The 18,110-nt window shown below is 43.5% G+C and overlaps 1 protein-coding gene across 1 annotated transcript in view; it reads right to left on the bottom strand.

Moving 5' to 3' along the window:
• LOC143288355 (arylsulfatase B-like) overlaps positions 1 to 18,110 on the bottom strand; it is a 56,561-nt gene that overhangs the window by 24,669 nt on the left and 13,782 nt on the right. The window contains exons 4-7 of the mRNA XM_076596739.1: positions 16,464 to 16,624; positions 14,531 to 14,645; positions 5,730 to 5,825; positions 1,631 to 1,883 (exon numbers count right to left, since the gene is read on the bottom strand). Of these exons, the coding sequence (XP_076452854.1) occupies positions 1,631 to 1,883; positions 5,730 to 5,825; positions 14,531 to 14,645; positions 16,464 to 16,624 (625 nt within the window). The remainder of the gene's footprint in view (positions 1 to 1,630; positions 1,884 to 5,729; positions 5,826 to 14,530; positions 14,646 to 16,463; positions 16,625 to 18,110) is intronic.

Raw genomic sequence — 18,110 nt, 5'->3', positions numbered from 1 at the left:
ACACTTGGCAAAAGGCATAAAAGAGGCTCAAGAAGAAGGGAACTGTTGTAGTCTCTGCACACCATCTATTCTTGGCGTGCTGGTGAGTGGAAGGTTTCTCTCCACTTGAAGTGGGACTTGAAGTCGTTCACAGACACTGTCATGGAAAACAACCCAGTCCTTAATCACTAGCTTCTCGAAATCACTTCCCTACAGAGTGATTAGGTATGCACCCTCACACCACCCCCACCTTCTCCTTGAGGACAAAATCTAGATCCCACCACACCTCCCTCCCCCCACCCAATTTCGTGTAACTCCCACCCCCGCCCCCCCCGCCCCCCCGCCGGCCCCCCACCTTAAATTTTTGTTTGACATTTTCAAATTCAATGACTTCATAGTGCAAGGAACAAAACACGTTTGGCGAATAATTAACATTAACGGTTAACAAACATTAACGACAGCAAGGAAAATAAACAAATAAACACACACAAAAAGAAGAAGAAAAGCAAAATCAAACCCTAAAGCCACCACCACCACCAAAAACTCAGTATAACAGACTAATTATCATTACATCAGAAACTGGTACAGTATGTTATATATTTACATATACCTTCCATACTTTAAAAAAAGAAAAAAGAAAAAAAGAATCAGCCTACATAATGTCATGAACACGCAAATCGTCTACATCTTTATTTTTTTTATCCTTGTTATTATGTATTGTATTAGTGGAAAGCACCACACTTTTCTATCCACCTCAAACTTCACAAATTGTCCCAAACACATTGTACCAAACACATTGTACCAAAACTTCAGAAGGAGGCGTGGGGAGATTCTGGACCTGAATGGGGTTGTCCCTGGCAACATTCTGAAGAGCGATCATCTCTGATATACATGTGTGTGTGTGTGTGTGTGTGTGTGTGCGTGTGTGCACGCACGCGCGCGAGTGTGTGTGTGTGTGTGTGTGTGAGTGTGTGTGTGTGTGCGTGTGTGTGTGTGTGTGTGTGTGTGTGTGTGTGAGTGTGTGTGTGTGCGCGTGTGTGTGTGTTTGTGTGAGTGTGTGTGTGTGTGCATGTGTGTGTGTGTGTGTGTGTGTGTGTGTGCACGCGCGCGCGCGCGCGAGTGTGTGTGTGTGTGTGTGTGTGTGTGTGTACGTGCGTGTGCGTGTGTGTGTGAGGTCGTGCGTGCCTGCGTGATTGAAAGCCTGACTGAATGACACAGGAAGCTAATGACGAACACTTAAAGGCTGCTATCTATCCAGGTTGTACAAACTGAATGACTATGTGCTTGTGAAGCAATTACAGGCGCCATATAGGTATCAATGATAATAACAATGACACACCCACACACAAATGATATTGAATATAACAACAACCATAATAACGATAATAGTAGTAGTAGCAATAGTAGTAGTAGTAGTAGTAGTAATGATAATCATATATAACTGATTGACAACTTAACAGTGTAAGCCCTGTCTTATTATTATTCAGTGAAGTGACGACAACCCTTCATAGACGAGGGATATTTGTCAGCAGCAGTCATGGTCTCGTGGATAAAAAAAAAAAAAAAAGAAAAAAAAAGAAGAAAAAAAAAAGGAGAGAGCAAACACACACCCCAACTCCCCAAGTCAAACTCTCACATAAGCAAAACTAACCTGATCGTATCCCACTGGTCAAAACCGTCCAATGGCTTGACCCCGGCGAGGGAGCCATGCGCGAGACCCGTGAGCGTGGGGAACCAATCGCTGACGTGGATGAGCTCGTTGTTGATAGTTCCGCGCGTGCTGGGGTGCAGGAGAGGGCTGTGGACGAAGCCTATCCCGTGCACACCCCCCTCCCACAGTGTGCCCTTCCCGCCCCTCAGCGGGTAGTTGTTGGCACTCCCGAGAATGAAGGCTCCTCCGTTGTCTGACACAAACATAACAAGGGCTGAGAGAGCTGTGTGAGTTGTGAGTGATGTCACACTGTTTTTAACTGGTTAGCAAGTTGTGTCCGATCTTTCTTTTTCTTTTTTTCTCTCTCCACTTTGTTTCTTTATTCCTGTTTCTTAAATTTAAAAAAAAAAAAATTTCATAATAGGTGTATTGTTAAAAAGTGCTTAGAGCCGCAGGGTACATTCTTCTTCTTATGATTATTATCATTGTTGTTTGTTGTTGTTATAAGATAGCCAGAATACTCCATTTTCTCTGACATAGAAATTAGTGTTGACAACATTTTTTGCCGACAAGAACAAAAAGGCGACGTATGCATCAGCTCCCACAGAACAGCACGCAGTCCGACCATGCTCCCACATTCCAACAAGAACACTCCGTTCATGGTAAACATGTGCCTCAAACACAGCAAGTGTCGTTGTACCCATGTTGTGATCTGTCCACTGATCTGGGCTGTATAATATGGAAACAAAATAAAGAGCAGTAAACGGATTACTTATAAAAGTGGCAACAAGCAAAGTATAATGCACATATTTCCAATGAAATATGCGATTTAATAATCACACATGAATAAAACATTTATTAACACACTGGAAAGGAAGGGCGAGGATGGTGGGGTGCGGGGAATGGAAGGAGGGCGGGAGTAGGTTTGGGGTGGGGGTGGGGGTTTCGGGGGGTTTATGGTAGAGAAAAACATAGTTTTAACTCACTCAGTACGACCAGTCCTCTCTTCTCCTCTACACAGACCCCTCGGATGTCCAGTGGGTGTCTGAATGACCCAACCTTTAGCTTCCGTCGTCAGAATTGTGGTATTCTTTGTCAACATTCACCTCTTCAGTATAAGAGCCTTCCGCTTGCAATATTTTGATGACGAAAATGTAGTCAGGTTCCCCTCTGCTCCTGGTAACCCAGTACGTCCTGCCGCATGTGGGGAGTAAACTCAACAAGAAATTCTGAGCTGGAGAGGGGCGTGTTCCGCCAGATTTGACTTGCCCAAGACACGCTGCACGAAGAACTAAACATCAATGATCAGGCCGGCTCCGTCGTCACATAGACTAATAATGAACACGTCTACCATCAGCCACAGCAGATATGACAAGTGTGTGACTGATGGAAAATCTACACGGAAGATTCATTGAAGAGATAGCATCGCGATTGTCACCTGGAATGTAAGAACACTTGACCAAGCTGGAAAAAAAAAGCGCAAACGTTTACATGAACTCAAGCACATTGTAGGACTCTGTGAATTCAGGTGGACAAGCCTGGGTAAACATCAACCAGAAAGGCATGTTCTCTTCTACAGCCCAGGCCTGAACAAACACATGAGTGGGGTAGGCTTCCTTGTCAACCGGAACATCAACAACTCTGTCCGTGGATGCTGCCCAATATCCAGCAGGATTATTACCATCAGACTGTGGACAGCACCCTTAAACATCACCATTGTACAAGCCAACGCTCTGACCTCAGACTATGATGACGAACAAGTGGAGGAATTCTGCACCCAGCTCCAATCCGTTACCAAAAGAATGGATAAGAAAGCCATACTGATAATTCAAGGACACTGGAATGCAAAGGTCGGCACCAACTCTTTAAAAGACTAGAAGAAGTTTTGTGGTCCATCTTGTTATGACACCACCAACGAGCGAGAGCTGCGCCTTCTGAAGTGAGTCAGCTACAACAACAGGATTATGGCCAACACTCGTGGAGGACACCAGGCTTCACGGCGTTGTACTTGGCACACACCTGATGGATTACATCACTACCAGATCAACTACATCCTCGTTCAACTTCAATTCCAGTCAGGCATCAACAGAGTAAAGACCAGGACGTTCCCTGGTGCAGACATTGGAAGTGATTATGATCTTGTTATCATGAATTCCAGAGCGTATAAGAAGATTAATAATAAGACAAACCCAGAAACATCTGACTGAAACTCAACCCACAGACACTGAAGCAACCTTCCACCTGTGAATCCTTCAAAGCAAGAACTGGCGGAAAGTTTGCTTCACTGCTAGTACTTGATGAGGATGTTGAAGTGATGACCATCACCTTCAACACAGTAATGACTGAAGCAGCCAGTGAACTGCTTGGAAAACACCACCTGAAAAAACTCAGCCCTGGATCACAGAGGAGATCTTGGACATGTGTGACGATGGAAGAGACACGAAGAACGCCAGGTGCACGCCGCATACTGACCGAGATTTTTACTCCTCTCCCCCTTCACTGGACCTTGAGTGGTGGTCTGGGAGCTAGTCATTTGGATGAGTCGATAAACCGAGGTCCCAAGTGTATCCAAAGGGTTGTCCATGGCAAAAAGTCTGTATACAAATCCACTTCGAAAGTAAAACTAGTACGTTAAAACACATGGAAAAAAAGGTGGAACTGCACTGTGGCGATCCTTTCTCCCCGGGGAGACCACCACGAATTTGACAGAGGAAAATCTGACGTGACAAAAACTAATACAATAAAATACACAACAGTACAGTACAGCACAGTACAGTACAGTACAGCACAGTACAGTACAGCACAGTACAGTACAATACAATACAATACAGCACAGCACAGTACAGTACAGCACAGTACAGTACAATACAATACAATACAGCACAGTACAGTACAGTACAGCACAGTACAGTACAGCACAGTACAGTACAATACAATACAATACAGCACAGCACAGTACAGCACAGTACAGCACAGTACAATACAGCACAATACAGTACAGTACAGTACAGTACAATACAGCACAGTACAGTACAGTACAGCACAGTACAGCACAGTACAGTACAATACAATACAATACAGCACAGCACAGTACAGTACAGTACAGTACAGTACAATACAGCACAGTACAGCACAGTACAATACAGCACAGTACAACACAGTACAGCACAGTACAGTACAGTACAGCACAGTACAGTACAGTACAGTACAATACAATACAGTACAATACAGCACAGTACAGTACAATACAGCACAGTACAATACAGCACAGTACAGTACAATACAGCACAGTACAATACAGCACAGTACAGCACAGTACAATACAACACAGTACAGCACAGTACAGCACAGTACAATACAATACAATACAATACAGCACAGTACAGTACAGCACAGTACAGTACAATACAATACAATACAGCACAGCACAGTACAGTACAGCACAGTACAATACAATACAATACAATACAATACAGCACAGCACAGTACAGTACAGCACAGTACAGTACAATACAGCACAGTACAATACAGCACAGCACAGTACAGCACAGTACAGTACAATACAATACAATACAGTACAGCACAGTACAGTACAGTACAGTACAGTACAATACAATACAGTACAGCACAGTACAGCACAGTACAGCACAGTACAATACAACACAGTACAGCACAGTACAGTACAGTACAATACAGCACAGTACAGCACAGTACAATACAGCACAGCACAGTACAGTACAGCACAGTACAGTACAGTACAATACAGCACAGTACACTACAGGCGTGGTGTGTTGGCCTAGTGGTAAGGCGTCCGCCAAGGAAGCGAGAGATTCTGAGCGCACTGGTTCGAATCCCACAATCGCAAGTATTTTCTCCCCCTCCATTAGACCTTGAGTGGTGGTCTGGGCACTAGCCATTCGGATGAGACGATAAACCAAGGTCCCATGTGTAGCATGCACGTACCGCACGTTAAAGAACCCATGGCAACAAATGGGTTGTTTCTGGCAACATTATGAAGAAAAAATCAATTTTGATGGGAAAACAAATAGAATTGCAGGCAGAGAAAAAAAAAGGTGGCGCAACACACACCATGACTCACCTGTGGAGAAAATAAACACCGTATTCTCCCAGAGACCAGTTTCCTTCAAGGCTTTCGTCACATTGCCAACCCCCTCATCCATACACGTCACCATCCCTGCCAACACCAGACAAACAAGCAGCTTTATTCTTTTCCTTGTTCCCTTTCACCGCTAGTCAGTTTAGATTATTATAAAATAAAAAAAAACCTCCCTGGTGCCAGAAACACAGAAAAAAGGGAAAAACCGACATCTAAAAGTATCTGGGGATTCCCCTGTGATGTGTACGAAATATGGCTTATCTTACCACCGAAAAATAGGAGCAGTGGGTTTGTGAATAACCGACCCCTGATCTGGTCGCATTTCAGCAACATATGGGGCTGGTGCTGAAATGCGACAGTGGCGGTGAAGTGGAAAAACAAACAAACAAACAAACAAAAGAACAAAACAACAACATGGTCCCAGGCATTGACACGCAACCGACAGACTTGGAGGAATCTGGTGAACAGTTCTTCAGTGCTGTGCCACAGTGACTCTGTTGAATTGAAGAAGAAGAAGAAGAAGATGGTGATGATGATGATGATGATGATGATGAAAAAGAAGAAGAAGAAGAAGAAGAGGAGGAGGAACAGGAAGAAGAAGATGGTGATGATGATGATGAAGAAGAAGAAGAAGAAGAAGAAAAAAGAAAAAGAAGAAGATGAAGAAGAAGAAGAAGACGAAGACGAAGAACATGAAGAAGAAGAAGAGGAAGAAGAAGAAGATGGTGATGATGATGATGATGATGATGATGATGAAGAACAAGAAGAAGAAGAAGAAGAAGAAGAAGAAGAAGAAGAAGAAGAAGAAGAAGAAGAAGAAGAAGAAGAAGGAGATGGTGATGATGATGATGATGATGATGATAAAGAAGAAGAAGAAGAAGAAGAAGAAGAAGAAGAAGAAGAAGAAGAAGAAGAAGAAGAAGAAGAAGAAGATGATGATGATGATGATGATGATGATGAAGAAGAAGAAGAAGAAGAAGAAGAAGAAGAAGAAGAAGAAGAAGAAGATGGTGATGGTGATGATGATGATGATGATGATGAAAGAAGAAGAAGAAGAAGAAGAAGAAGAAGAAGAAGAAGAAGAAGATGGTGATGATGATGATGATGAAGAAGAAGAAGAAGAAGAAGAAGAAGATGATGATGAAGAAGAAGAAGAAAGAAGGAGAGAAGAGAAGAAGAAGAAGAAGAAGAAGAAGAAGAAGAAGAAGATGGTGATGATGATGATGAAGAAGAAGAAAAAGAAGAAGAAGAAGAAGAAGAAGATGATGATGATGATGATGAAGAAGAAGAAGAAGAAGAAGAAGAAGAAGAAGAAGAAGAAGAAGAAGATGATGATGATGATGAAGAAGAAGAAGAAGAAGAAGAAGAAGAAGAAGAAGAAGAAGAAGAAGAAGGCGCTTTACTCCGAGTTTTCTCACTCCAGCCGGGTGTTTTAATGAGTGTCTGACGGGCGCCATAGCCGAATGGTTAAAGCGTTGGACTTTCGATCTGAGGGTCCCGGGTTCGAATCACGGTGACGGTGCCTGGTGGGTAAAGGGTGGAGATTTTTACGATCTCCCAGGTCAACATATGTGCAGACCTGTCAGTGCCTGAATCCCCTTTGTGTGTATACGCAAGCATAAGATCAAATACGCACGTTAAAGATCCTGTAATCCATGTCAGCGTTCGGTGGGTTATGGAAACAAGAACATACCCAGCATACACCCCCCCGAAAGCGGAGTATGGCTGCCTACATGGCGGGGTAAAAACGGTCATACACGTAAAAAGCCCACTCGCGTATATACGAGTGAACGTGGGAGTTGAAGCCCACGAACGCAGAAGAAGAAGAAGAAGAAGAAGAATGAGTGTCTGACTCCGGTTGGTGTAGGCTAAAACCACTGAAGGGGACTTCTTCTTCGTTCACTCGTATGTACACGAGTGGGCTTTTACGTGTATGACCGTTTTTATCCCGCCATGTAGGCAGCCATACTCCGTTTTCAGGGGTGTGCATGCTGGGTATGTTTTTGTTTCCATAACCCGCCAAATGCTGACATGAATTACAGGATCTTTAACGTGCGTATCTGATCTTCTGCTTGCGTATACACACGAAGGGGGTTCAGGCACAAGCAGGTGTCTGCACATATGTTGACCTGTGAGATCGGAAAAATCTCCACTCTTCACCCACCAGGCGCTGTCACCGTGATTCGAACCCGGGACCCTCAGATTGAAAGTCCAATGCTTTAACCACTCAGCTATTGCGCCCGTCGCCAAAGGGGACGATTGGACTCTTCCTACGCCAGACCACACTGCCCTGATGGCCGTTAAAGGCCATACGACCATTTAAGTTGGAATTGGGTTACTATTGACAGAGAAACATGTGAGCTACCCCAAGAGGGTAGCAACTGATTTACTCATGAGTTAAGCACCACCAGTAGAGGAACGAAATTGATTCATCAGTTAGGTCAGTGTTTATGTTAGCAATATGTCGATCATTATGACTTATTTCAAGAGCACGGATGTTCATAAACAAGGGAAATGAAACAGGACTGCTGAGGTCACCCTGTTTCACACCAACGTTATAGCTGACACAACTTGTAAACTGCGTACCATATCTGACTCGACTCTTGCTTTCACAACACCATACGCACTTTTCTTGATAATTTGTGTATTTTGCGTTTAATTCATTTTCAAACCGAACTGACAAGAAAAAAACCCCAAAAAACCACACCCCTCTTGAAACTGTATGATTAAATAAACACAACACAACACAACACACACACACACTCACACACACGCGCGCACACACACACACACACACACACACACACACACACACACACACACAAAGCAAGTAAGCAACTTGTTATTAGAGAAACGAGTGACTTCTGACAGGTAAACAAAATGAATGAGTTGCTCATGTTATGAAAACAACTGAGCAACACCAGACAGGGGAAAATGTGAGTGGCTCATGAGCTGAAAAAAAAGAGCAAAAAATCAACCAGCTAACTAACCAATCAGTCAATCAATCAATCAACCGATCAATCGATCAATCAATCAATCTTCACTGCAACAATACATAGTGCTGATCGAGTGGACAGAGACCTCAACAGGGAATCGAGGGTCAAAAGTTCGACTTACACATACACCTTAAAACTTTAATCTTCTCCTCCACAAGACATTGAGTGGTGGGCCGTGTCCTAGTCTTTCAGATGAGATGATGAACCGAAGTCCAATGTGCAACATGCATTTTGCCCAAATCGAAGATACCCACGGGAACAATGTTGCTGGCCCTGACGGAAAATCCGCAGAAAAGTTTATGTTTGAAAGCACACACACAGAGACACACACACAGACACACAGACACACACAGACACAGACACACACACACACACACACACACACACAGACACACACACACACAGACACACACACACACACACACACAGACAGACACACAGACACACACACAGACACACAGACACACACACACAGACACACACACACAGACACACACACACACACACACACACACACACACACACACACACACACAGACTCTCTCTCTCTCTCTCTCTCTCACACACACACACACACACGCTAATACACTTAAAGAACAACAGGAGAGCAAACAGACAAACAAAAATCGTAAAAGGTAATGAAAAAAATAATGATGACGTAACAATATGGCGACGCGATCTCGACGGAGAGAGCACCCAGAATTTCACTGCAACGGCAATGTAGTGATTTGACACGATACGACATGATACTATTCAACACGACACGACACGATACGATAAGATACGATACAATACAATACGATACGATAAGGTACTATTCAAGAAAACATGATACGATGCTAAACACGATACAATACAATTCAACACGATACGATACTATTCAACACAACACGACGACACGACACGACTCGACACGACACGATACGATAAGATAAGATACGATACAATACAATACGATACTATAAGGTACTATTCAAGAAAACATGATACGATGCTAAACACGATACAATACAATTCAACACGACACGATACTATTCAATGCAATACGATACGATACTACTCAACATCACACGATATGATACGATACGATACGATACGATACGAAGGTTTGAAGGCAGAATGTGCCTCTGTTCAAGATCCCTTGCAATTTTCCTGGCTATTATGCGTTCCATGAGCTTTCCAGCAATGTTTTGCATGGTTAGGATTCGGTAGGCGCTTACCTGACGATGGTCCTTTCCTGGTTTTGGTATGGGTTTTAACTCTCTCCATACGGACGGCGAAAGAGACGATGTAAACAGCGTTTCACCCCAGTTACCATCATCAAAATATTGCAAGCGGAAGGCTCTTATACTGAAGAGGTGAATGTTGACAAAGAATACTACAATGCTGACGACGGAAGCTAAAGGTTGGGTCATTCAGACACCCACTGGACATCCGAGGGGTCTGTGTAGAGGAGAAGAGAGGACTGGTCGTACTGAGTGAGTTAAGAAGCTGTGTGTCCAGTCCTCCGGCACATGTCCATTGTGGAAATTGTTTTAATACAGACTGAAAAGTTTACTTATGTCTTCTTCCGATACCTCCTTGATGTCCGAGTAGCGAACACACAGACACACAACCTCACACACACACACACACACACACACACACACACACACACACACACACACACACACACACACACACACACACACACACACACACAATATAAGCCATCGCCTTGGTATCCAGATAATTGTAAACTTGCTAAGAAAGCCCGCACATTTGGCAATGAGTTATTCGTGTAACATTTGTAGTTATGAAACTTAGCCAGTACCAGAATGAAGTCAAAACCTTTGTCTGTAATCACACCCTTTTTATATCCAAATAGTACCAACTCTTCATATAAGACCAAAAAATTACAATGTTCGCATTTTTCAATCAATACCTTTAGTACCTCAGTCCAAAATGTTTGTGTGGTTTTACAATTCCAAAGTTTGGAATTCACTTTTGCAAAATGAACACAGTGGATCTTCAATGATTCTGCAGTCATACAAAAATTTTCTTGTGGGCAACAACCGGAGCCTGAAACCACTTCAGTTTCACATCATGGAATTTGAAAAAACGTAACAATATTTCTTTCCATTTCAGATCATTAAAGTATTCATTCCACTTGACAACTGCTGATGAAAGTATGTCTGAAGAAAGAAAAACAGACTGTACTTGTTTGCTTCCTCCATGAATCCAGAGACCGCCACCCACATTTTAGTTTCAATCATGCGATAACTTGGGGACAATTCAATATGGTATGTTTCCCTAAATTGCTCAATAGTACGTGTGATACCTGAATACAGAAAGGAAGTTTGTTCGACTGAGATTTGGAAAGTGGTCTCGGAATTCTGCATAAGTAAAGAAGAATGATTTTCCACATCAGATAACTGGTTTATAAACAAAATTCCATTTTGTACCCATTCTCTCACAAAAACTACTCTCCTGTCTCTTATAATGTTGGCATTGTAATAAAGGCATTCTGCCATGAACTCAGAAGTGTTATGTGGTCAACATTTCAAATGTAACCTTTTCAGGTATTTCCAAGCATAAAAACAACAACAACAAAAAAAGAAAAAAAACAACAAACCCCCCCAAAACAAAACAAAACAAAAAACAAAACAAAAACAAACAAACAAACAAAAACAAAACAACAACAGTGTTTCATACACACATGCACATATTCCTCGCCAAGTTTTGGAAAATCTTTAAACTCTGGATACATTTCAAATTCAAACGTCTGCAGTTCCTCACCTCTCTTAATTCTCTGAACCCAAGAAATCTTTAGCGATGAAATATATTATATGCCTGTATATCAATCATTTGTAAAACTCCCTCTGTGTAAGGCTTACAGACAACACTTTTTGTTATCCTTGCCGGTTTACCATTCCACAAAGAAGTATATAAAAAAAAGAAGATATTTTGCAGTTCTTTAATAAAATTTGTTTGTGGATCTGGTAGATTCAGAAACATGTATGAAAACTTTTGACATTACCAAGTTTTTAATACTGTTATTTTGCCAAGTGGGGTCAACTGACGTTTATTCCATTTGAGTAATTATCTGCGAACCATTTGTGTTTTCCCTACAAAATTTACATCCACAATTCTTCCAATATCAGTAGAAAACAAAATTCCAAGAACCGTAAAAATTCCAGGACTCCAGCAAAAATGTTAGTCTCGCGGATATTATCGTACATCAGAATTTTTCATGCTTCCAATCCACACCACATCTAGATTTCTACCGTGTGTTGGGGTGGGCTTGAAGCAAATGCAACGGCTCATTTATCGCCGAAATAAAAGAATGATAGAGATATAATAAAACACACAAAAAATCATGATTTAAACAGCGCTATTTCGTCCACTACAATCACATCTATTTGTAGCACGAAGAAGAAAACGTCAATTTGACTTAATCATCAAATTCAGTCAAATGACGTCAGATGTGCCGCAGGAGTGGGGCTGAGTCTGCTTGCTTCCGAACTGAACATGCGTAGTTCGATCTCGCTGGCATGCGTTGTGTGTGTGTGTGTGTGTGTGTGTGTGTGTGTGTGTGTGTGTGTGTGTGTGTGTGTGTGTTTTAAAATTCTTTTCTTCCAAGATTATTTTATATATCATATTTAAGACAAAGCACTTTTCAACGATTTTTTAAAATCTCTTCAATTTTTTTCTCCTAATGATTCCTTTACTGGATAAAGCGCGAAGCACAAGTGAGTCTTGAAGGCTTTGCCTCTTGTTAAAGCTTAATTTTCAGACAAATTTTGTCTGATTCAGTACGCGCTAAATATTATCCTAATATCAAGTGCATTTATTTCTGTGATATGACAGTCAAACACATACATTTTTAACTGATTTATCACTGAAGTCCATTAAGTATTTTTTTTTTAAAGTGGACTTAAATATTCATTCCAAATATTCGTCTTTAATTCCACCCTCCTTCAGCTCGGATTCCCCACTCACCATTCACCCCCTCCCCTCCCCTCCTCTCCTACCTTTCAAACGATAACATTCAAATGTGAACATTAATACTGAACAAAATGTCTACACTCACCAGTATGAGTGACAGGACATGAAAGACATTTCCACTCCACCCGGAGTTCCTACCAGTCAGATTGTCCGAGGAAACCAAACGCTCCAGCGGACAAATTATGGACGCAATAGGCGGGTGGTTAAAGCGTTGGACTTTCAATCTGAGGGTTCTGGGTTCGAATCTCGGTAACGGAGTCTGGTGGGTAAAGGGTGGAGAGATTTCCGATCTACTAGGTCAACATATGTGCAGACCTGCTAGTGTCTGAACTCCCTTCATGTGTATACGCGCGCAGAAGATCAAATACGTAATATCTATGTCAGCGTTCGGTGGGTTATGGATATAATGAGAACATACCCAGCATGCACACCCCCGAAAACGGAGTGTGGCTGCCTACATGACGTGGTAGATAAAACGGTCATACACGTAAAATATTACATGTGTGTCTGAGTGTGTATTTGTGCGTGCCTGAAAATATGATTGAATGACACAGGAAACGAATGATGAGCGCCCAGTGACAAATGTCGGTCGGCTCTAGCCAGGTAGGCAGCCTGCTGCGCAAATGACCCCGAGTTTGTAAAGCGCTTAGAGCTTGGTCTCCGACCGAAAATAGGCGTTTTTAAGTATCCAAATCAAATCAAATCAAATCAAATGGACATGCTCTCTCCACATGAACATGGGCAATCAGTCTGTGGCTGTCAGAGGAAGGGGGACTGTGCAGATAGTTTCAGTGCAGACAGAACACACTGTCCTCCTCCACTGTTCATTGAGACAAAGGTGTGTTCCGTAAGTAAAACGTGTCAAACGATAGATCTGACTCAAAATTATATATGGGACTGTTCGTTTCTTTTAAATATTTGTAACTAAACATAATCTTGTTTTATCTTGAAAAATGTGATAAATTAAGCCACCTGACTTGTTATTGCTGTACCGGTATTTATTTTCATTCACCGTCTCTTTAATTTAAAAGGGGGAGTAGAAATTGGGTGGGGTGGGGATGGAGAGAGGGCAGGGCAGGGGCAAGTAGAGTTTTTCATTGATCTACTTGTCACCAGGACAACTGAAAATAATCACTTGTGAATCTCTAGCCCTGTTAGAAAATGTGCAAAGGGTCAACGCTCGGCTTATATCACAGGTTGGCAAACCTCCAGTTTAACTGACAGTAGAGTGAGAACTGTATGATCGATTACTTCTCCACTGCGATGGGATTTTATTTACAGGCAAGTCTTCTGTGAAGGACTGTAACTCTCAAACTAGGAGGCAAGATTGCTTTGGGGGGCGGGGAGGGGGGGGGGGGGGTTAGTTGGTCTTTGGGGACCATCCCAAAGCCGATTGTCCCAAAGGCCCCCAAGAAACCGAGAGAGCGGAGGTTGTAACGCGGGTAAGACACTGTCCACAATAATCAAATTCTTTCCAGCCCAGATAGTTCGGAAAGCTACAGTTACCTCCGCTGTTGTTCTGGTGGTCATAGTTGGGGACAAGACTGACCATCATACGCGTGCAAACCTGCATCGATCCTCCTGAGTCTATAATCGATTTCTGTCTATCCTACATAGTCGGGACAGCAGTTGCCTCCTCTGTTGTTCTGATGGTCACAGAAAGAGTGGGGATGCAGCTTGGGAAAGACACTCTCCACAATAATCAAATGAATTCTGTTTAGCCCAGACAGTCAGGACAGCTACACCTGCCTCTGTTGTTCTCATGGTCATAGTCGGACACGACTATCATTTCTTACACACCTGCATAGGTCCTTCTGGGTTCATCCTTGATGTCCTGGTACTGCTCCATGTAGCTTTCTGGCACCACCAGAGGCACGTGAACAGCTTGGTAGGGCAGGTAGAGAAACAGGGGGCCCTGCAAAGGAACACCTAGCTCAGTGCCAGAGAAGTCCAACCCAGTCATCCCGTCCCGATTTTTATTGTGGGTTTATCGGGACTGACCGGCGCGGATTCTTATCACATAAGACCTGTCCTGGGTCTTCTTCAAAGTTCAGACCACCCGATTACAGAACGCAACGCTTTCGCAGCTTGAAACAGCAAAATATCTAGGTATGTACGCGCATGCACACACACACACACATACACACACACACACACACACACGCACACACGCACACGCACATGCACATACACACAGACACAAACACAGATACAAACACACACATACACTAACACAAAAACACTCTCATTCATGTTCAAGCACACACACACACACACATACACGTACACGTACACGTACAAACACACACACGCACACGTACAAACACACACTCGCACACACGCAAACACACACACACACACACACACACACACACACACACACACACACACACACACACACACACACACACACACACACACACACACACGTTGATAAGAAAAGGGTGAGGTAGGGAGGAGGAGGAGAAGAACAAGAACTGTTATGACCAGAAGCAGAACAAGGAGTAGATGAAGTAGATGAAAAGTGGAAGTGGAAAAGGACGGCTAGAAAACAAAAGAAACACACACACACACACACACACACACACACACACACACACACACACACACACACAAAGATAAGAAAATAAAAGAAAGCTAGACATTCCATTACACACAAAAACTGATTTGTTAAAATTTTTTAAAAATGAAAAAAAATGAAGGGTAGGGGGGGTACCGGGTGAATATCATTGACAGCTCTATCGGAGAACATTATTGGCAGCTTCTTGTCCAATCAGAGAACATCACTGGCAGCTTCTTGTCCAATCAGAGAACATCACTGGCAGCTTCTTGTCCAATCAGAGAAATTTATTGGCAGATTTATGTCCAATCAGAGAACATTATTGGCAGCTTCTTGTCCAATCAGAGAACATCACTGGCAGCTTCTTGTCTAATCACAGAAATTTATTGGCAGCTTCTTGTCCAATCAGAGGACATTACTGACAGCTTCTTGTCCAATCACAGAAATTTATTGGCAGCTTCTTGTCCAATCAGAGAACATTATTAGCAGCTACTTGTCCAATCAGAGAAATTTATTGGCAGCTTCTTGTCCAATCACAGAACATTACTGGCAGCTTCTTGTCCAATTAGAGAACATCATTGGAGCTTCTTGTCCAATCAGAGAATATTACTGACAGTTTCATGTCCAATCAGAGAATATTATTAGCAGCTACTTGTCCAATCAGAGAACATTACTGGCACCTTCTTGTCCAATCAGAGAACATTACTGGCACCTTCTTGTCCAATCAGGGAACATTACTGGCAGCTTCTTGTCCAATCAGAGAACATTATTGGCAGCTTCTTGTCCAATGAGAGAAACGACCAAACCTTCACCATCCACTCTTTAAGGTCAGTTTTAGAGCATGGTGGTGCCTTTGACCAATGACCAATCTGTTTACGCATACCCAGATTCACACACTCCACTGTCGATTGCCGCTCTTTCTCTCTCTGCACCCTTGCATTTGGAATTAACTCGTCAGGTCTCTTCACTCAGCTTTTTCAAGTCTAGCCTTAAAACCCCACCTCTTTCCAAGATAGCCTCCTTCCCCTACTTTGTCTTCAGTTTCTCAAGTTTTAGAGTTATGCGTGTGTGTGAATGATTGGTGTGAAAGCGCTTTGATTTGTCTCTGCGCAAGATTCAGCGCTGTATAAATACTGATTATGATTATTATTATTATTATTAAACTAGTCCCACCTTCTCCGGTTCATGGGCATATATGATTTCCGTGGCTCTCTGAGTGAACAGGTGCGTGGAGTAATGTCCGGTAGCGTTGCGAAGCGGTGTGGTGTTTTCGTAAAAATCCAGGAATCCGTCCCGTGTGTGGTCAAAGTACTTCTCTGCACCGTTAAGGTAGCCTGTGGAGGATCAGCAACAACAGCAGACTAACGAAAGTGGCTACATCCCCCGTCCAGTTCCTTGAAAATACAACTCGTGAAAGAGAGAGAGAGAGAGGGAGATGGAGAGAGACAGAGAGAGAGAGGAGGGAGAGATAGAGAGAGAGAAGGAGAGAGATTCAGATTCAGATTCAGATTCAGATAGTGGCTACATCCCACATCCAGTTCCTTGAAATTACAACTCGTGAAAGAGAGAGAGAGAGAGAGGGAGATGGAGAGAGAAAGAGAGAGAGGAGGGAGAGATGGAGAGAGACAGAGAGAGAGGAGGGAGAGATGGAGAGAGACAGAGAGAGAGGAGGGAGAGATGAAGAGAGACAGAGAGAGAGAGGAGGGAGAGATGGAGAGAGACAGAGAGAGAGGAGGGAGAGATGGAGAGAGACAGAGAGAGAGGAGGGAGAGATAGAGAGACAGAGAGAGAGGAGGGAGAGATGGAGAGAGACAGAGAGAGAGGAGGGAGAGATAGAGAGAGACAGAGAGAGAGGAGGGAGAGATGGAGAGAGACAGAGAGAGAGAGGGAGATGGAGAGAGACAGAGAGAGAGGAGGGAGAGATAGAGAGAGACAGAGAGAGAGGAGGGAGAGATGGAGAGAGACAGAGAGAGAGAGGAGGGAGAGATAGAGAGAGACAGAGAGAGAGGAGGGAGAGATGGAGAGAGACAGAGAGAGAGGAGGGAGAGATGGAGAGAGACAGAGAGAGGGAGATGGAGAGAGACAGAGAGAGAGGAGGGAGAGATAGAGAGAGACAGAGAGAGAGGAGGGAGAGATGGAGAGAGACAGAGAGAGAGAGGAGGGAGAGATGGAGAGAGACAGAGAGAGAGGAGGGAGAGATGGAGAGAGACAGAGAGAGAGGAGGGAGAGATAGAGAGACAGAGAGAGAGGAGGGAGAGATGGAGAGAGACAGAGAGAGAGGAGGGAGAGATAGAGAGAGACAGAGAGAGAGGAGGGAGAGATGGAGAGAGACAGAGAGAGAGAGGGAGATGGAGAGAGACAGAGAGAGAGGAGGGAGAGATAGAGAGAGACAGAGAGAGAGGAGGGAGAGATGGAGAGAGACAGAGAGAGAGGAGGGAGAGATAGAGAGAGACAGAGAGAGAGGAGGGAGAGATGGAGAGAGACAGAGAGAGAGGAGGGAGAGATAGAGAGAGACAGAGAGAGAGGAGGGAGAGATGGAGAGAGACAGAGAGAGGGAGATGGAGAGAGACAGAGAGAGAGGAGGGAGAGATAGAGAGAGAGAGAGAGGAGGGAGAGATAGAGAGAGAGAGAGAGGAGGGAGAGATGGAGAGAGACAGAGAGAGAGAGAGGAGGGAGAGATGGAGAGAGACAGAGAGAGAGGAGGGAGAGATGGAGAGAGACAGAGAGAGAGGAGGGAGAGATAGAGAGAGACAGAGAGAGAGGAGGGAGAGATAGAAAGAGACAGAGAGAGAGGAGGGAGAGATGGAGAGAGACAGAGAG

Source organism: Babylonia areolata, chromosome 12, assembly GCF_041734735.1.
Source record: "Babylonia areolata isolate BAREFJ2019XMU chromosome 12, ASM4173473v1, whole genome shotgun sequence".
NCBI classification, from domain to species: Eukaryota; Metazoa; Mollusca; class Gastropoda; order Neogastropoda; family Buccinidae; genus Babylonia; species Babylonia areolata.
The sequence above is the reverse complement of the archived record's forward strand: the minus strand, read 5'-3'. Positions and strand labels throughout refer to the sequence as shown.